General features: G+C 46.9%; 1 protein-coding gene across 1 annotated transcript in view; it reads right to left on the bottom strand.

Moving 5' to 3' along the window:
- atp11b (ATPase phospholipid transporting 11B) overlaps positions 1–20,812 on the bottom strand; it is a 206,604-nt gene that overhangs the window by 145,869 nt on the left and 39,923 nt on the right. Inside the window, exons 14-25 of the mRNA XM_079504887.1 lie at positions 18,521–18,711; positions 16,644–16,712; positions 16,008–16,081; positions 14,946–15,049; positions 13,489–13,670; positions 11,664–11,867; positions 9,590–9,743; positions 7,057–7,159; positions 6,639–6,784; positions 5,565–5,624; positions 3,681–3,808; positions 1,764–1,899 (exon numbers count right to left, since the gene is read on the bottom strand). Coding sequence (XP_079361013.1) covers positions 1,764–1,899; positions 3,681–3,808; positions 5,565–5,624; positions 6,639–6,784; positions 7,057–7,159; positions 9,590–9,743; positions 11,664–11,867; positions 13,489–13,670; positions 14,946–15,049; positions 16,008–16,081; positions 16,644–16,712; positions 18,521–18,711 — 1,551 coding nt within the window. The remainder of the gene's footprint in view (positions 1–1,763; positions 1,900–3,680; positions 3,809–5,564; positions 5,625–6,638; positions 6,785–7,056; positions 7,160–9,589; positions 9,744–11,663; positions 11,868–13,488; positions 13,671–14,945; positions 15,050–16,007; positions 16,082–16,643; positions 16,713–18,520; positions 18,712–20,812) is intronic.

Raw genomic sequence — 20,812 nt, 5'->3', positions numbered from 1 at the left:
GAAGTGTAGAATTACGTAATTATAGAAATTATAGTAATTATAGGGTTGGAAACCTCATATGGCTCCCATCATGAGGCTCCCATCCAACAAGCTATTTCACTGGTTTTTCAACAAATGAACCGGTGCTGCAAATGCATTTGTGATCACAGTCAAGTTCTACTGAACTGAAAGTCTTTAAAATTATATCTTATCTTACAAGTGAGAAGTGGGTGCCGTTATTATCATGCAGCTGTTTTTATCATGCAGCCGTTATCATGCAGCCGTTATCACTGTCTGAGCCCACTTTCCATTGCTATGTTTACGCCCATCACATCTCTAATCACCACACGTCAGTAGCCATCAGGTCCATAACGCACTTCGCTATTGACATTGCTCCCTACCATTTCTGTCATATTTATGATCTTTGCCCCATTTCCTCTCCTCTCTGCAGCCAACCACACCGGAGGGCTCCGGGAAGGCAACGCCATTAGCCAATCACGTGGCACCGTGCAATGCATATTGGGTTGCAGGTGCATGATTTTTTTGTTTGTTTGTTTATTTATCATTATTATATTTTTTTCCCTAGACTGGAGCGTGCGACAATTCTAGTATATATAAAAAATAAATTACAATTATGTCAAGGAAAACATGAGGACAGAAAGTGATTCAACCAGAGAAATGATCTCATCTTACCAGCTGGCTGTTAGCTCGCAAGATCTGAAGACATGCACAGCGTAGAAAAAAGGAGGAGAAGAAGATTAATATGAACAAAAACAAGGACGAAGAACAAGACGTGCGAGAAAAGAGCAACAGGAGTCGAGACAAAGGAGGTTTGGAATCCCGAACTGCCAACGGTGACAGACAGAAGGTTTGAAATCCCAAACTGCAACAGTGATAGACAGGCAGTAAGATAATACTAGGATAAGGCAGCCGAGGGGAGTTCAGGGGAGAGGAGGGAGTTCAGGGGAGAGGAGGGAGTTCAGGGGAGAGGAGGGAGTTCAGGGGAGAGGAGGGAGTTCAGGGGAGAGGAGGGAGTTCAGGGGAGAGGAGGGAGTTCAGCGGAGAGGAGGGAGTTCAGGGGAGAGGAGGGACTTCAGGGGAGAGGAGGGAGTTCAGGGGAGAGGAGGGACTTCAGGGGAGAGGAGGGAGTTCAGGGGAGAGGAGGGAGTTCAGGGGAGAGGAGGGAGTTCAGGGGAGAGGAGGGAGTTCAGGGGAGAGGAGGGAGTTCAGGGGAGAGGAGGGAGTTCAGGAGAGAGGAGGGAGTTCAGGGGAGAGGAGGGACTTCAGGGGAGAGGAGGGAGCTCAGGGGAGAGGAGGGAGTTCAGGGGAGAGGAGGGAGTTCAGGGGAGACGACGCAGGTAGATAGGAGGAGAAGCAAACGGAGGGAGTTCAGGGGAGACGACGCAGGTAGATAGAGGAGGAGAAGCAAACGTAAGAGAGACACGGAGATCAACAGCGCTATATAACCTGGCACAAAACACACACTGGCAAACAGAATAGATAAAACACACACCCAGACTGTCAGAAAGCAGACACGAGAGTCACTTAACGCATTTAGGACTGAGGCCGATTCTAAAAATGCCTTCTAAATCCTGACCTATACGTTTTCTGAAAAAACGTCTAACATTTATTCAAAAATTACAGTTTTGGACAATTTAGGTCATGCCCGAAAAAAAAGAAAAAAGGAGTTCCCCTCCTAAATGCGTTAATAGAGTAGAGCGCATTCTTGAAAAAATAAAGTCTGAATAAAAGCCTATGTTTACTACATAACTAACTACACACACCTGTCCATTTCCCATGAGTGTGGTGTCCTCCATCAGCATATACGAGCCGAAGAAGAAGACAAAGGCATGACAGAAGGCCAGGAATGTCCAGTACCCAAACCTCTTGAAGGACAGCAGAGAGTTCCTACTGATGTCCCTGTAACACAACACACACAAGACAATAAACCTCTTGAAGGACAGCAGAGAGTTCCTACTGATGTCCCTGTAACACAACACACACAAGACAATAAACCTCTTGAAGGACAGCAGAGAGTTCCTACTGATGTCCCTGTAACACAACACACACAAGACAATAAACCTCTTGAAGGACAGCAGAGAGTTCCTACTGATGTCCCTGTAACACAACACACACAAGACAATAAACCTCTTGAAGGACAGCAGAGAGTTCCTACTGATGTCCCTGTAACACAACACACACAAGACAATAAACCTCTTGAAGGACAGCAGAGTTCCTACTGATGTCCCTGTAACACAACACACACAAGACAATAAACCTCTTGAAGGACAGCAGAGTTCCTACTGATGTCCCTGTAACACAACACACACAAGACAATAAACCTCTTGAAGGACAGCAGAGTTCCTACTGATGTCCCTGTAACACAACACACACAAGACAATAAACCTATTGAAGGACAGCAGAGAGTTCCTACTGATGTCCCTGTAACACAACACACACAAGACAATAAACCTCTTGAAGGACAGCAGAGAGTTCCTACTGATGTCCCTGTAACACACACAACACACACAAGACAATAAACCTCTTGAAGGACAGCAGAGAGTTCCTACTGATGTCCCTGTAACACACACAACACACACAAGACAATAAACCTCTTGAAGGACAGCAGAGAGTTCCTACTGATGTCCCTGTAACACACACAACACACACAAGACAATAAACCTCTTGAAGGACAGCAGAGAGTTCCTACTGATGTCCCTGTAACACAACACACACAAGACAATAAACCTCTTGAAGGACAGCAGAGTTCTTACTGATGTCCCTGTAACACAACACACACAAGACAATAAACCTCTTGAAGGACAGCAGAGTTCCTACTGATGTCCCTGTAACACAACACACACAAGACAATAAACCTCTTGAAGGACAGCAGAGTTCCTACTGATGTCCCTGTAACAAAACACACACAAGACAATAAACCTCTTGAAGGACAGCAGAGTTCCTACTGATGTCCCTGTAACACAACACACACAAGACAATAAACCTCTTGAAGGACAGCAGAGTTCCTACTGATGTCCCTGTAACACAACACACACAAGACAATAAACCTCTTGAAGGACAGCAGAGTTCCTACTGATGTCCCTGTAACACAACACACACAAGACAATAAACCTCTTGAAGGACAGCAGAGTTCCTACTGATGTCCCTGTAACACAACACACACAAGACAATAAACCTCTTGAAGGACAGCAGAGTTCCTACTGATGTCCCTGTAACACAACACACACAAGACAATAAACCTCTTGAAGGACAGCAGAGTTCCTACTGATGTCCCTGTAACACAACACACACAAGACAATAAACCTCTTGAAGGACAGCAGAGTTCCTACTGATGTCCCTGTAACACAACACACACAAGAAAATAAGCGCTGCCTGAAATCTGCATTTGACTACAAGTCAAGTGACATCATTATGCCTGCTGACAAGCACTCATTACTATATCGTCCCTGTCGGGTGGAAACCTCACGTTTCCAAGACTTTTCAGGATTCAGATTCAAATGTATCAAAAGTAGCAGATCCTCGTAGATCTGCTACATTTGATGCTTTCGTGTGTCGCTGCAGTGTGACCAAGTAGGGCGTTCATTTTCGAAAAAACAACAAAACAAGTTATGAATATGGAGATATTACTACATGCCAGACAGTGCTACAGTAGATGGAAAGCAGGGTTCAGAGAGGCTCACCTGTACAGGACAGGTTTGCTTTGCAGCACGTGTGGGTGAACCAGCTGTTCAAACAGGCTGTACACCAGGATGGGCAGAGAGGTGAAACAGATGTTGTACAGCGTCAGATAGACGCTGTCATACAGAGTCTGCAACGAACACAAAGACACACTTTACATTAACATTGATTCTACACATTACCAAAGATAATATCCAAGGTTTGGCAGAAAGGTCATACAGATTGTACAGTTGAATAGATTACAACACATTGCCTGCCACCCATGGACGTCATATCAAATCCAACACTTGACTGCCATGGACGTCCCTGGATGTCAAATGCGTGTTTTCAGTGATTACGCTAGAGGGAGCGCTCTTCGCCAACATAATGATACTAGGTTGCTAGGAGACGGATACAACCGGAAAATAAGGGCCTTTCTCGGCCCCACCCCTCTCACATTGTTTATATTGTGTTTAGGATCCAAGATGGCCGCAGCACCAGGAGGGGGTGGGGCGGAGGTGAGCGGGCGGGGTCGACATATGCCCTTACTGGGCTGCATTCAAGACACTTGCCTTGTGTCTGACACCTGACTTGTGTCTGACCACAGCTTTGATGGATGTGTTCTGCTTCCCCTCCCCCCATCAAACAAAATGTTTGGTCAAACCATATGGGCTTCCATTGGAAATGCATTGGAGCGGCTAGTAAGGCCACCAGCTCCTGGTGCTGCGGCCATCTTGGAAACTAAAACACAATATAAACAATGGGAGAGAGGTGGGGCAGAGAAAGGCCCTTATTAACCGGGAGTGAAAACTCTGTCCGCATCTTCCCAGATTCCGTTTATGGTCAAACCCAGCTATATTAAAGTAATTCAATTAATTGATTGGTCGACTATTCGACTAATGGAGGTCAGACCTGCATCGTGCCGTACCCAAGTAGACATGGATTGTACTCGAGACAACCTTCTGCCATGCGCACCAGAGTACGGTACAGTACGCAGCGTTCACACAATCACAACATCTGGCAACTAAGTGGACCCGTGTCCGGCCCCCCAGGACCCTAGTCTGAGTCCTCCCTCAGCTGAGAGATACCCCCCAGGACCCTAGTCTGAGTCCTCCCTCAGCAGAGAGATACCCCCCAGGACCCTAGTCTGAGTCCTCCCTCAGCAGAGAGATACCCCCCAGGACCCTAGTCTGAGTCCTCCCTCAGCAGAGAGATAACCAGCCCCCCAGGACCCTAGTCTGAGTCCTCCCTCAGCAGAGAGATACCCAGCCCCCAGGACCCTAGTCTGAGTCCTCCCTCAGCAGAGAGATACCCCCCAGGACCCTAGTCTGAGTCCTCCCTCAGCAGAGAGATACCCCCCAGGACCCTAGTCTGAGTCCTCCCTCAGCAGAGAGATACCCCCCAGGACCCTAGTCTGAGTCCTCCCTCAGCAGAGAGATACCCAGCCCCCAGGACCCTAGTCTGAGTCCTCCCTCAGCAGAGAGATACCCAGCGTGTCTGGTCCCCCAGGACCCTAGTCTGAGTCCTCCCTCAGCAGAGAGATAACCAGCCCCAACGTTTTGCATCCAGTGCATAATACAAGCAATTAAGTGGATTACATCAAATCATTAGTTAGATCAGCTGTACTCGAGTAGCTGTCCTAAAAAAAAGGGGGCAGCTTTTTTTAATCTTGGCTTAGGGCATAATAATAAATAAAAAAGGTCTGACAACGAGATACTGTACAACATCAAACTACAGAGAGAGAGAGGACGGGAGGGAGAGAGAGAGAGAGAGAGAGAGAGAGAGAGAGAGAGAGAGAGAGAGAGAGAGAGAGAGAGAGAGAGAGAGAGAGAGAGAGAGAGAGGGGAAGACAGCAAGAGGTGAAGGGGAGGGGGGTTAAGAAAGACACATACAGTACAGAGACTTACTTGTTGTGAAAACAGACAGAAGAACTGGTATAAAAACTGGGGTGTGATAAAACACACATTCTAAAAAGAGACAAGGAGACAACATTAAAATCACATTCTAGAGAACAGGGACACATGAACACTTAAAGAGTTGGTTGACACGTAAAGTGCAACACTGGGTATTGGTTACAACGACATGTAGAACCCAGTGCCAGGGGGCAATTACTGTTACTATGAATGTATTATCGACTGACCTAAATGTATAGACACATTATAGAATTATTTTGAGTATAGTTGACCTTAAATAATTTTTTGCACATTGGAATGTATAAAAACTAGACTATAGGTCTATATGACACAGGTATTATTTCATATCCCGTCATTACATGAATGAATGAATGAATGAATGAACGAATAAATGAATGAATTCATGATTTATTTCGGTCCTTGTCAAATCAAAAACACATCAGAAATGTGCATGTCCATCCAAATCAGACACAGAATACAAATTCAATGATTGAAAAAGGCATAGGCTGAAGCACTATCCTTATCCTATAGAGCGCCACAGTCCTTTCATGGCGACGAGAGACCCGGAAAATAATTCCCGTTCATTTTCCTCATAGACTTTACAAAAAGTATTTATATAAAGAAGTTTACGCTGCGGACAAAGCCAACTGGAGTTGTGACAAATCATGACAATAAACACAATGTTTTGGGCCGATCAAATAATTTGTAAGAAGAAAAACAAAACAAAAAGTGTTGTATCCTGCTTTCTAATTATTTGATCAGCAGAAAAACATTGTGTTTATTGTCATGATTTGTCACAACTCGAGTTGGCTTTCTTTAAATAAATACTTTTTGAAAAGTCTATGAGGGAAATGAACAGGGAATTATTTTCCGGGTCTCTCGAGGGGGCGGGACTGTGACGCTCTATACAATCCATATGTATCCAAACAATACATTTTAATATTTACAAAACAATTCATATTAAATATACTGCAAACAATATGTCACCATAGATATAATATGGTGTCACACACTGGTTGGTTTTGGTTTCTTCTCAGTAATGAAAGTAAAGGGAGGCGGAGTCTGTACCTTGTAGAAAAAGTACTGTACAAGCGTAGCTATTCGGATGTAGTAGAAGTGGCCGTGGACCAGCAGGAGTTTAGCCAGGAATCTAAACCTGGCTATTGCATAGTCACTGTTTCTCACGGCCTGACGACCCTCCTTACCCATAATACCTGTTAGAAGAGACACACACACACACACACACACACGTGCATGAACACACACACACACACACACACACACACACACACACACACACACACACACACACACACACACACACACACACACACACACACACACACACACACACACACACACACACACACACACACACACACACACACACACACACACACACACACACACACACACACAGAGAATGAAATCCTGCTATAAAACACTTGGGTGTCTATATATATACTGTGCGTGCGTGCGTACATACCTATGCCCACATGGGCTTCCTGTATCATACTGACATCATTGGCTCCATCACCGATAGCCAGCGTGATGGGTTTCTCTGGGGATGTTTTTATCAGACGCACCACCTGAACACAAAACAACGTGATGGGTTTCTCTGGGGATGTTTTTATCAGACGCACCACCTGAACACAAAACAACGTGATGGGTTTCTCTGGGGATGTTTTTATCAGACGCACCACCTGAACACAAAACAACGTGATGGGTTTCTCTGGGGATGTTTTTATCAGACGCACCACCTGAACACAAAACAACGTGATGGGTTTCTCTGGGGATGTTTTTATCAGACGCACCACCTGAACACAAAACAACATGATGTGCAGACCGGGCTTAGTCAGTGTTTGGGGACGAGGAAGAAATTATCTTATGCTTTTATGATTGACTCCAGTAGAATCCAGTACATTATGTTATTCATCATGCCCTATGAAACATGACATTTTACATGGCGTAAGAGTCCAGATCCAAGCAGGCTCACAACGTTGTGAGTTTGCCGATGTTTATAAGTGCTCCTGTGGCCTAGTCCAGTGGTTCCCAAACTTCTTCATGTCAAGGACCCCCAAATTGACACTTATTAGCCTGCGGACCCCCATTGGAAAATATATGCCAGGGACCTCCAAAAGATAAGATTTTTACGGCTCTAGCAGTGATTCTCAACCAGTTTAATTTCAAGGACCCCCCAGTTTGACATTAGTCTACGGACCCCCATTTAATGGCATTTCTATCTCTGGGACCCCCAATTTATATTGTAAAATCAATGTTAATTTAACTTTGTTACTTATGTTAATTTAAGTGTTCAAATGGTGTACAAATTTGTACACTCTCAGAGTTACAGACCCATAAGGGTCCATTTGGTTCCAAACTATCATTTAGCTGGGGACTCCCTGGAACTCCCTCAAGGACCACTGTGGGAGCCACTGGCATAGTCGCTTCTTTTGGGCTAGTTTTCACAGACCTAGCCTGGTTGCTTATTTCTCTGGTTGCAGGTTGGACAACAGCCTTCCTACCGTCTCTCTACCCAGCGACAGGAGGAGGCTGGTTGGACAACAGCCTTCCTACCGTCTCTCTACCCAGCGACAGGAGGAGGCTGGTTGGACAACAGCCTTCCTGCCGTCTCTCTACCCAGTGACAGGAGGAGGCTGGTTGGACAACAGCCTTCCTGCCGTCTCTCTACCCAGCGACAGGAGGAGGCTGGTTGGACAACAGCCTTCCTGCCGTCTCTCTACCCAGCGACAGGAGGAGGCTGGTTGGACAACAGCCTTCCTGCCGTCTCTCTACCCAGCGACAGGAGGAGGCTGGTTGGACAACAGCCTTCCTACCGTCTCTCTACCCAGCGACAGGAGGAGGCTGGTTGGACAACAGCCTTCCTACCGTCTCTCTACCCAGCGACAGGAGGAGGCTGGTTGGACAACAGCCTTCCTGCCGTCTCTCTACCCAGCGACAGGAGGAGGCTGGTTGGACAACAGCCTTCCTACCGTCTCTCTACCCAGCGACAGGAGGAGGCCGGTTGGACAACAGCCTTCCTGCCGTCTCTCTACCCAGCGACAGGAGGAGGCCGGTTGGACAACAGCCTTCCTACCGTCTCTCTACCCAGCGACAGGAGGAGGCCGGTTGGACAACAGCCTTCCTACCGTCTCTCTACCCAGCGACAGGAGGAGGCCGGTTGGACAACAGCCTTCCTACCGTCTCTCTACCCAGCGACAGGAGGAGGCTGGTTGGACAACAGCCTTCCTACCGTCTCTCTACCCAGCGACAGGAGGAGGCTGGTTGGACAACAGCCTTCCTACCGTCTCTCTACCCAGCGACAGGAGGAGGCCGGTTGGACAACAGCCTTCCTACCGTCTCTCTACCCAGCGACAGGAGGAGGCCGGTTGGACAACAGCCTTCCTACCGTCTCTCTACCCAGCGACAGGAGGAGGCCGGTTGGACAACAGCCTTCCTGCCGTCTCTCTACCCAGCGACAGGAGGAGGCTGGTTGGACAACAGCCTTCCTACCGTCTCTCTACCCAGCGACAGGAGGAGGCTGGTTGGACAACAGCCTTCCTAGCGTCTCTCTACCCAGCGACAGGAGGAGGCCGGTTGGACAACAGCCTTCCTGCCGTCTCTCTACCCAGCGACAGGAGGAGGCCGGTTGGACAACAGCCTTCCTGCCGTCTCTCTACCCAGCGACAGGAGGAGGCTGGTTGGACAACAGCCTTCCTACCGTCTCTCTACCCAGCGACAGGAGGAGGCTGGTTGGACAACAGCCTTCCTAGCGTCTCTCTACCCAGCGACAGGAGGAGGCCGGTTGGACAACAGCCTTCCTGCCGTCTCTCTACCCAGCGACAGGAGGAGGCTGGTTGGACAACAGCCTTCCTGCCGTCTCTCTACCCAGCGACAGGAGGAGGCCGGTTGGACAACAGCCTTCCTAGCGTCTCTCTACCCAGCGACAGGAGGAGGCTGGTTGGACAACAGCCTTCCTGCCGTCTCTCTACCCAGCGACAGGAGGACAGTTCCAGTACCTTTGCTTTCTGCAGGGGGGCCATGCGGCAGCACAGCACCGCCCAACAGCTCTTACACACTTCCATGAAGAGCTTCTCATGCTTCCTCAGCGCTAGAGACAGACTGGTCCCGTCCACCACCAGACCATGCTGGATCACATGGTCCTCCTTTATCCTGGAGAGAGAGGGGTGGATGGAGAGAAAGGGAGAGAGAGGGGGAGAGAGGGGTATGGATGGAGAGAGAGGGCGAGAGAGGGAGAGAGGGGGTGGATGGAGAAGAGAAGGAGACAAGAAGAGTGAAAACATTTTATTACCATTATTATTTTTTACGTTTTTCAGAAAACTTTAGAAGGCGTATTTGGAATTGGCCTCAGGTCTAGACGGGTTAATTAAAAATGAGAATATGTGACTTGCTCATTACTAGTTTAAATGATAAAGTTTCTTCATCAGGCGCTCTGCATGTTCATGTCTGGGGGGGGGGGGGGGTCTTTTGGTCACCATGGCAACACTCAGCCCTGATTCATTCCCATTACGACTCTAATGCAAGTTGATGACCTATCAGTCCACAGCCGTGGGGAACTCCAAGGTAATGCAAGTCACAGACATGTTCTATTGGAAACACCGCTGAGGAAATGTATTTAACCGCCGAAACCCCCGGAGTCTTAGGTGACCTTCACACCAGAAAGCTTTACTGCGATTAAAACGAATCCTGCTGCAAATTGTCCGAAAGTGCGCTTCGTTTGGCAGATGTGAAGCATCATTCGAATACATGATTCGGTGCAGGTGTGAATGCAATCCGCAGCAAATAAAGGAAATGAAGCAAACAATGTGGCGCGTGAGGAGCTAGACACAGTTGGAGACGGAGAGGGCATATTTTACGCAGCGCAAATATGTCCCGTTACCGTGGATAGACGTGGTCGAATGAGGCGACTGAAGCCCTAGTCGAAATGAGGACGAGTAGCCTACATTAATTTAATCAATTGCTTAAGGAAACACTGCAGTGTAGCCTAATATTCTGTCTGTCTGTCTGTGCGTAAACATGGAATGCTGTCACTGTGTGGGGACTGGGGAGTAGGGACTTTCATCTCGATAAACTTGAAAACATTTTGCGCTGCTGGCTGCTGTCTGTTCTCAGTGCGCTCAGCGCTGTGCCTCCATGCCCAAAAGAACAGTGCGTGGCTGCGTGCATATAGTGAGAGAGAGAGAGAGGGGGAGAGAGAGAAAGAGAAAGAGAGAGAGAGAGAGGTCCAGTCCCCGACGGCACGACACATGCACGTTATGAGTATAATTTTAACACCATATATTTCACTGTGTAGTTTATGAATGGAACACATTGATAAGGTCCCTGTTGCGTTTCCAATTTCTGCGGATGACAGCGCAGTGTGAAGGCAAACCACAGCAAATTAAATATGCAAGAATCCCAACTTCTCCGCCCATTCGCATCGAGTCCACCGAAGTATTAGGTGGGAATGTGACCTTAGAGAAGTGGCCTGGAGTTACAGCTGTACTACTGTGACCACTTTTTCAGTCAATCTATGTGTGCTATTTGAGTATTTGAATATTGTTTATCATTTACTTGACTAATAATACATTCATACCATAGTCAGAATCTTTATTACTGATATGAAATTATTGACTTATTTTATTTTAATGTTTATTATTAATATGAAATTATCGATATTATTTACTTAATATATTCAGATTATATTATATTAGTGGTGGTAATGTGTCTGCTTGGCTGGCGATGGGAAGATTTCTCCAGTTTTGGAAAAGGGCAAACTAAATCGCGGGCCCTCCAAAATGCCCTAATGATTTATAGTCTTTTAGAAACACAGTAAATCACAAAGTTTAAGTTCCTCAAGTATAGTAATGCACGCACACATGCGCACACACCTGTGTGTGTGTGTGTGCGCGCACACACACACACAGACGCCGATCTATGGTTACAGCCGAGGGTGCTGAATCTGCAGAGTGTGCGTGTCAACTGTCAATAGCATATGCATATAAAGTCACACACACACACACACACACACACACACACACACACACACACACACACACACACACACACACACACACACACACACTAACGTACCTTCTGGTGAATCTGCGCAGCTTCTCGGCACACTCGTTGTGGTCGGTCTGCTCCAGCAGCTCCAGGATGTTCATGGTGCGGTGGAAGTGTCCGCACGACAGGCTGACACTGACCGCCGTCTCGTGCTTGTCCCCCGTCAGCACCCACACTTTGATCCCCGCCAGACGCAAGGCCTCGATGGTCTCCTGGACCTTGTCCTGGAGTCTGGGGGGACGGGAGAGAGACTGTATGTTCCCCAGAAAACATTCTCTTCCAAATGACCGACCTCCTATTCATTCTGTTGAATAGTATATATACATATCGTTGCTGTCGGGCAGAAACCTCGTATCTCCATATTTAAACGTTTTGTGTTTTTACGCTTTTGAGGGGGTTCAAGCGGGGTCCCCAGCAAAAGCAGTTAATGTAGCATCACAATCATTTTAAACAGTTCATCCATTTAAACGTTGGCTATTAAAAAATAGAAGATCCACAAGATTCCAGCACGTCACTTCACATTTGAGGGACAGAAGTATCGCTTGTGTGGGACAAGACGGGGTTAGCAACTTATTACTTAACTCAATCCGCCGCCATTAATTAATAGCGTACTGCCAGGGTTTTATCGCGCGTAACACTTACTTGCCAAATATCCGTAATCGCATGTTACAGTGACAAACTGCTGTGTGTGGTGTCTTGACCGGTTGTTGTTCTCTCGGTCGGTGGTGGAAAAACCCGACCGTGAGTATCACAGCGTCACAGCGCTTGTCTGGGCCAGAGAAACGCCCCCTCAATGTCGTTTCTGAGATACAGTACTTTAAATGCAGGGCTTTTTTTTCCTCTGGCGTCTCACATTTTGGTTTTAAATACAAATTTTGGTCATGGGTGGTATGGCCGACGTCAACTTGGTACTTGGTAGCCGAGACCCTAGGGGATATCTCTCAACAGGCTTAAAACACATCTTGCAGGAAAAGAGACAATGAGAGAGCTTTACAACAACTATTAGGGGACTAACTATTAGGGCATTTGACACCGACTGATGCCCGCCAGTCACAATGTGGGACAGGGTCTCAATGCCTGACAAGTGTTGTAAATGAGGGTCCTTACTTGTCCTCCACCCCCGTGGCCCCCAGGAGCTGCAGGTCTCTCTCTATGTAAGTGTTGTAAATGAGGGTCCTTACTTGTCCTCCACCCCCGTGGCCCCCAGGAGCTGCAGGTCTCTCTCTATGTAAAGTGTTGTAAATGAGGGTCCTTACTTGTCCTCCACCCCCGTGGCCCCCAGGAGCTGCAGGTCTCTCTCTATGTGTCTAAAGTGTTGTAAATGAGGGTCCTTACTTGTCCTCCACCCCCGTGGCCCCCAGGAGCTGCAGGTCTCTCTCTACTTACTTGTCCTCCACCCCCGTGGCCCCCAGGAGCTGCAGGTCTCTCTCTACTTACTTGTCCTCCACCCCCGTGGCCCCCAGGAGCTGCAGGTCTCTCTCTAAAGTGTTGTAAATGAGGGTCCTTACTTGTCCTCCACCCCCGTGGCCCCCAGGAGCTGCAGGTCTCTACTTACTTGTCCTCCACCCCCGTGGCCCCCAGGAGCTGCAGGTCTCTCTCTATGTAAAGTGTTGTAAATGAGGGTCCTTACTTGTCCTCCACCCCCGTGGCCCCCAGGAGCTGCAGGTCTCTCTCTATGTAATGAAATGAGGGTCCTTACTTGTCCTCCACCCCCGTGGCCCCCAGGAGCTGCAGGTCTCTCTCTACTTACTTGTCCTCCACCCCCGTGGCCCCCAGGAGCTGCAGGTCTCTCTCTACTTACTTGTCCTCCACCCCCGTGGCCCCCAGGAGCTGCAGGTCTCTCTCTACTTACTTGTCCTCCACCCCCGTGGCCCCCAGGAGCTGCAGGTCTCTCTCTATGTAGCTGAAGGCCTCCTGCAGCCTCTCCTCCCGCTGCTGCAGAGCGGTGCGCGCCGCGGTCAGACGCGTGTCAACGTCCGTGTACTCCTCTGGGCTGAAGTGGCGACACGCCACCACCAGGGTCCTCAAACCTTTCTGTAGCGCGGGGGGGGGGGGGGGGGGGGGGGGGGGGGGGAGGCACGACAGGTGAATCAGAATCAGCTTTAGTTTCACGTCACAACCGAAATGGTTGAGAAATGACAGAGTTACCATGTGGGGGTCCCTCTACTGTACTGTGCTGTCACTGTAGTGTACTGTCACACCCAAAATCATCATGTGTGTGTGTGTGTGTGTGTGTGTGTGTTAGGCTGCGCAATAGTGACACTTGGTGGTGAACACCAACCAAACGCTATTTCCGTGCTCGGACACACATACTGTAGCTGTCTATAGGAGTGGTTGCACCACTCAAAAAGAAAGGGAAGAAGAGTGCAAGGAGATCAAGGCAGAAAAAAAATAAAGTGTGAGCAAAGCTTTTGCCACAAAACGTAATGTAAGTAATGGGCTTCCCCTCACATCAGATATTGAAGCCTTTGCTACAAAACATACAACTAAAGGTTTTGTTGTGTGGAGAGAGAGTGAGGGTGAGAGAGGAAGGGAGGCGGGGGAAGGGGGAATTGTGTAACAGGCAAATGGTGACGGGAAGGCAGTAAGAAAGGAAAAGAAAGAGAAAATGTCACTGAACAAGAAAAAAGTGTTTTTTAAGCACAGAAGAGAAAATAAAAGGCAGAACGAGGTAGAGAAGGAAAAACAAGTGATCAGCTTGGCTTTAAATTATAGAAGCAATGCAACAACTACAAATCAAACCCCAGTCCCAAGCATTGAGTCCTGGGTAGTCATGACACTGACTGAGTGGAGCTGGCTGTGTGTGTGTGTGTGTGCATGCGCGCGCACATGCGTGAGTGCTGTGGTGAAGAATTTACAGTCTAGTGGGAACAGGGAAAGACAGAGCCAGAAATGATTGCACTGCGTGCACGATGCACAACGCACGCACACACGCACACAATAGTATATACAAACACACAGAAACATTTTGGTCAGCAAGCAGTACTCAAAGATAATTGGGCATTGCATTATATACTGTAATGAAAACCAGAGCCAGCAATGCAAACGACAGTTCAGTCAGGCTCTTCATTGTATTGTATGATGATTCCTATGCCTACTCCCCCATAACTAACAACAGTTCAGTCAGGCTCTTCATTGTATTGTATGATGATTCCTATGCCTACTCCCCCATAACTAACAACAAGTACAGCATTACTACTGTAGTTAGAGAAGCTCAGCACCAACATTCAGCTGACCTTCCAACCACACATTCCCTGTTACATATGTGTGTGTGTGTGTGTGTGTGTGTGTTTGTGAGCGTGTTCTCACCAGAGCGAACTCGTCCACATGCAGCCTGGTCTTCTCTATCTCTCCACTGGTGGCGAAAGGCAGGATGGCTGACTCTGCTCCCTTGGTGAACAACACTTTGCCTCCTGCAGGGACCATATATACAACAATGGTCAGTTACAGGCACAGTCTGTAAAAAAAAACGTCCCTCTCCAGACCATGAATGCAGTATTTACTATATGGTGAAAGAAATGCAAATGCCCCCCTTTCCTTGCCATAATAATACCCGGTGGCAGCATTCAGGAGGCTTTTTCCTGAAATCTCTTGAACTTTTTTTTTAACCCACGATTTTGACACTGTCATCCAGTGTCAATTATCCTGGGTTAGGGTTAGGGTTCTGCCAACCTGGGGAGAGCAACGGACTGACCTCATGCTTCCTTCACTGCATGAGGAGTCCAAGCCGCTTTTTTCACCTGACATGGGGGAGTTTCTCTGGTTGGACGTAGCGCGTCTAACCCAGCTGGCCTGAGGTCGATTCTACAAAATGCCTTCTAAACCAGCAGTTCTCAGTTCTCACACTTTTAAGATGTTTCAAAAATGTTCAGAAATTTAGCCAACGCTAAAGTCTAAAATGACACGGATGCTTTCCCGGTTTTAATGGGATAAAAAGCATTGTAATGTCAAATATATTCGTTGTCGGGTGGAAACCTCTTACAGTGCATCCAAAGCCGTTCCTTCTCACAAAATGAGACTGAGAACCCATTTAGTCACAAGCTCTAGTTAATATTTCTTCACTGGTTAAATGTGTTGTCCCAGAATGTTAAAGACGTTAGCCCCAGAATAGGGATGCTAGGGTTCAGGTGGGTCAGTGGTTGTTAGTTACCTGAAGGAGTTTGTAGAATGACACTCATCCCCCAGAATAGGGATGCTAGGGTTCAGGTGGGTCAGTGGTTGTTAGTTACCTGAAGGAGTCTGTAGAATGACCCCAGAATAGGGATGCTAGGGTTCAGGTGGGTCAGTGGTTGTTAGTTACCTGAAGGAGTCTGTAGAATGACCCCAGAATAGGGATGCTAGGGTTCAGGTGGGTCAGTGGTTGTTAGTTACCTGAAGGAGTCTGTAGAATGACACTCATCCTCCTGCGATCAGGATCAAACTCTAACACATGGAGCAGCTTATATCTGAGAAGGTCAAAGTAGAGAAAGTCATGTGTTTAGTAGGTAAACTGTCCCACACTGGAGCTACCGAATGCATGTAAACCTTATCTCAATGTTTGTGTTGGACAAGAAAATGTACCTGGCAGAGTTAAATATCACCAGCCTGTTGGCTGGTGGTTTGTCGTTAGCTTTTCTATTCTTCATCACAGAAATGATTAATCAAACTAAAACCAGCAAGACGCCTGAGGGCGAGGTTGCGTGCATGTATCCGCCTGGGTGACAGCAGACTGCTGGGCGAGCACTGGCGCTTTGGCATGGGGGGGTCAGATCAACATATGGAATGAATTCTGTACAGGCCATATATGGAGCGTGTCTTGAGTGTACAGGGTTTGATGAGGTCAGATCAACATATGGAATGTCAGAACAGGTCAGCTCCATATGGAGATCTAAGGAGGATAACTTTGGGGCGGGCCCGTCTAGAGTTTGAATGGACAGGTAACAGTTAAAAGGGAGACATCAAAGAGGAAGGATGGATGGGGAAGGAGTCTGCTGTACTTGTTTGTACAGCAGATGCACTCAGACTTACTTCTCTGGCTTGCTGAATGTTTTGATTTCCATGGTTTCTCCATTGCAGCCGGTGAACGCTACTCCCATCCTGAAAGACAGACAGCCGTTGATCAGTGAGTGTCTGGTCTGTTACACATTACAACAACAAGCTTACCGTAAAGGTGAGTGTCTGGTCTGTTACACATTACAACAACAAGCTTACCGTAACCCACCACCCCTATTGACAAATGCTGCCCTAAACTATTGTAAGAGGAAAGGATTAGCTTGTTACTATTCCAAGAAGATGTAGACTTTAGTAAAAGTAAATGAATCATAATGGCTAAAATACATGATATTTTTTCTTCTTTCTTTTTTCTAATTGTGTACTGTAGGCCTACTGTTATTTTAAAATAGTGGCCATAATTACTTCAATTACGTTGCTGAACTGGGGAAGGCAGTTGAGGTCAGACTAACTGTGCAGTCACATGTTTTGTCGTCATGTCATGTTTACTGTAGTTGCATATCATCCAGCAAACCTGCTTAACCAGTTTGTGACACAAATTAATAACAATGTTTTCAGACTTTACAACAGATGTAATAATGTAGGGCTGTCATAATAATGTAAGGCTATCATTATTGTTTCGTAGGGCATCATATCACCATCATCCATTCAATTGTGCTTTGGGCATTGAACATCAGGACGTATTTAACCTTTCTGTTTGTCCATTAGGCTTCGTAAACACAAATTGCACAGGGCAGATATGACAAATAACTGAAATATACAAAGAAATGGTATTGTATACTTTCAACATTAAAAAAAAACTGTAATAGAGGGTATGCGCGTGACATCATCATCAAACCCGGAAATTATGCAGGAATGCCCACTGAGTGGCAAAAAACTACTTTCTGGCCATGATAACCCATACATCCAAACAGAAAAGTCCTATCTGATTGCATTAAACAACGTTAAACAATGTTAAACTCACTTTGCCTGTTGCTTTGCCACTCGATTTGCCACTCGATGTGCCATTCACTTGCCATTCACAAGCATGCGCATACCCTCTATAGCCGGTCTACAAGCTCACAATGTGTTGTATCGCGACACGTGAGCTTGTACATCTGCTATTTCAAAGTGTATATCAATCTGTATTTTAACCGAATCTGTGCCAGAACGACGTGAATACAGTAGCTATTGTATCCAACTGAGAAGGTCATTGTGCCATTCTGTGCCATTCACGAGATTACGAGATTTGATAAGCATTAAAAAGAATATATACTGTATATATATATTTTTTATTCACATGGTAGAAACACCTACATCCCGATCCGACGTGCACACGGCCGCGTGCACGCTTAATAGTCCTTTTTCTCCTCAAAATGAGACAAACTGCGATCTTTTGGACCTTATAAACTAAAGCCTTAATCCTTGATCGCGCTAAGAAAGTTAATCCATCGCACGTTGATGTGGCTCAAATATGGAGGGCTATCACTTCCGGGTCGGGCGGAAGTGGTTCTTCTGTGTTTTTCACGCATTACACTGGCACTAGCCTCACGATCCCGCCTATAGTAACAGGAGAGAAGTGTATTTCTCTTCAGAAGCGTTAATATTGTAACCTCGACACAATAACATCAGAAATGATCCCAGAACGTTCTGTTCAATCACCGCGGATGCAGAGCCTAGATTCTGAGAAAAAAAGCATTTTAAACCGGCGCAAAAACAGGAAGTGGACTGCTGTGTTTCCTCCTTCCGATTGGCTACGGCCAATCATATGACACGCGCGCTGATGCAGTGCGAGGCATGTTTGGGTTACAGGTGCCATGATGGGAAGTCTTTTTTTTTGTGACGCCAGATGTGAGCACAGCGCGTCAAAGGGCGCGTGAACCTCTAGTGTAACAACAACCGTGAACGGGCCTCACCTCTTGGTGGCCTCCACCAAAGCTTTCTCGTCGGGCGACGAGGCGTAGTATTCCATCTGGGTGGAGAAGCCGTTGGCGTGGCAGAAGGGGTCTCCGCCGGTGCCCGCCAGCGAGCAGTCTGGCTGGTCGTAACTGATCTGCACCGTGTGACACAGTGACACCGCCTTGAGGAACAACAACTCCTCAGCAGTCTGTTGGGAGAGATGACAATGAGGAGGAGGGAGAGGGGTACGGGGATGGGACAGACAGGGGGGGTTGAGATAGACCACTTTCCCAAAACAGTGGGTCGAGACCCATTTGTGGGTCACGGACCAATTCTTATGGGTCACGACTCGAGTAAAAATCCCATTTCCTTTCCTACATTTAAAAAAAGATTTACATTTTTTTGTAATACAAATAAATCAAGAATTTTAGAAATTGTAAAACAAAAAAATCCATGAATAATGCTCTTCTAACTTGAACAGAAAGTCATCAGAAAGGTCTTATCTCATGCCTATAAGCTTATGTACGCCTTTGTACGGTAAACAATAATGTGTGGATGTACAGTGTATTTAGGAGTGTGCTACCAGGTGAGGTATAGAGCTGTCTGGATGTACAGTATATTTAGGAGTGTGTTACCAGGTGAGGTATAGAGCTGTCTGAATGTACAGTGTATTTAGGAGTGTGCTACCAGGTGAGGTATAGAGCTGTCTGGATGAACAGTATATTTAGGAGTGTGTTACCAGGTGAGGTATAGAGCTGTCTGGATGAACAGTATATTTAGGAGTGTGTGTTACCAGGTGAGGTATAGAGCTGTCTGGATGAACAGTATATTTAGGAGTGTGTGTTACCAGGTGAGGTATAGAGCTGTCTGGATGAACAGTATATTTAGGAGTGTGTTACCAGGTGAGGTATAGAGCTGTCTGGATGAACAGTATATTTAGGAGTGTGTGTTACCAGGTGAGGTATAGAGCTGTCTGGATGAACAGTATATTTAGGAGTGTGTTACCAGGTGAGGTATAGAGCTGTCTGGTTGTACAGTATATTTAGGAGTGTTACCAGGTGAGGTATAGAGCTGTCTGGATGTATAGTATATTTAGGAGTGTGTTAACAGGTGAGCTATAGAGCTGTCTGGATGTACAGTATATTTAGGAATGCGTTACCAGGTGAGGTATAGAGCTGTCTGGATGTACAGTATATTTAGGAGTGTGTTACCAGGTGAGGTATAGAGCTGTCTGGGTGTACAGTATATTTAGGAGTGTGTTACCAGGTGAGGTATAGAGCTGTCTGGATGTACAGCATATTTAGGAGTGTGTTACCAGGTGAGGTATAGAGCTGTCTGGATGTACAGTATATTTAGGAGTGCGTTACCAGGTGAGGTATAGAGCTGTCTGGATGAACAGTATATTTAGGAGTGTGTTACCAGGTGAGGTATAGAGCTGTCTGGTTGTACAGTATATTTAGGGGTGTGTTACCAGGTGAGGTATAGAGTAGAGGGCAGCACGGGTCCATAAAATTGGACCCGGTCCGAAACGGACCCGGTGATATCAGAACAGAACCGATCCGGATCCGAAAACATTCTAATTGGCCGCACCCGGCCCGGACCCGGCCCCGAAAGTTTTGGATCCGGTCCAAAACGGACCCGTTAAAAACAGGATCCGATCCGAAATAAACCTACCCGTTCCGAAAGACCCGTTACACCCGTGGTGTGTCCAATCCTATATTATGCTTATTTTCACCGTGACTGTGATTATGAGACTGAAGTGAACACTGTGACTGAACGTCAGCATCACCCCCGCCTCTACAAAGGAGCGCTGAAAATAGCCGATCTACAAGCTCGCAATGCGTCGCATGGTTAAGTACAGTTTGCAGCGCAAATCCTTGGCGCACACTTTAATGCAGTCATCAAGAATGACAGCTTTTCTTTTGGATGGAATTGCTTTCCGAATAGCAACAAAAGACGTGATGGCACTTTGTTGTTGTGGTTGTTGACCCTCGCCGGCACTCTCTTTTTTCTTACACGCCTTCCCATTCATGTGTTTTTTCAGTGAAGATTTAGCAGCACCAACATTTTTACCGTCCGCGTCGACAATGATAACAAAACTGTCCCAGACATCCGACTTCCCTTTAGGAGATTGCGTGCTGTAATCGTTTGATTGTAGTTTGCGTTTCACCTCGCTCAAGAAGGGGGCCGCCATGGTGATGATAGCTACTGTTCGTGTTGTGTGTGACTGTGCGCGCGCTGCGCACACACTGTGACACACCCACCACCAGTGGATACGTTCCATTTCCAAATCCTCGAGGCGTGTATTT

The sequence above is a fragment of the Electrona antarctica genome, assembly GCF_951216825.1.
Source record: "Electrona antarctica genome assembly, chromosome: 7".
Classification (NCBI taxonomy): Eukaryota; Metazoa; Chordata; class Actinopteri; order Myctophiformes; family Myctophidae; genus Electrona; species Electrona antarctica.
This window is presented reverse-complemented; position numbering and strand designations above follow the sequence as displayed.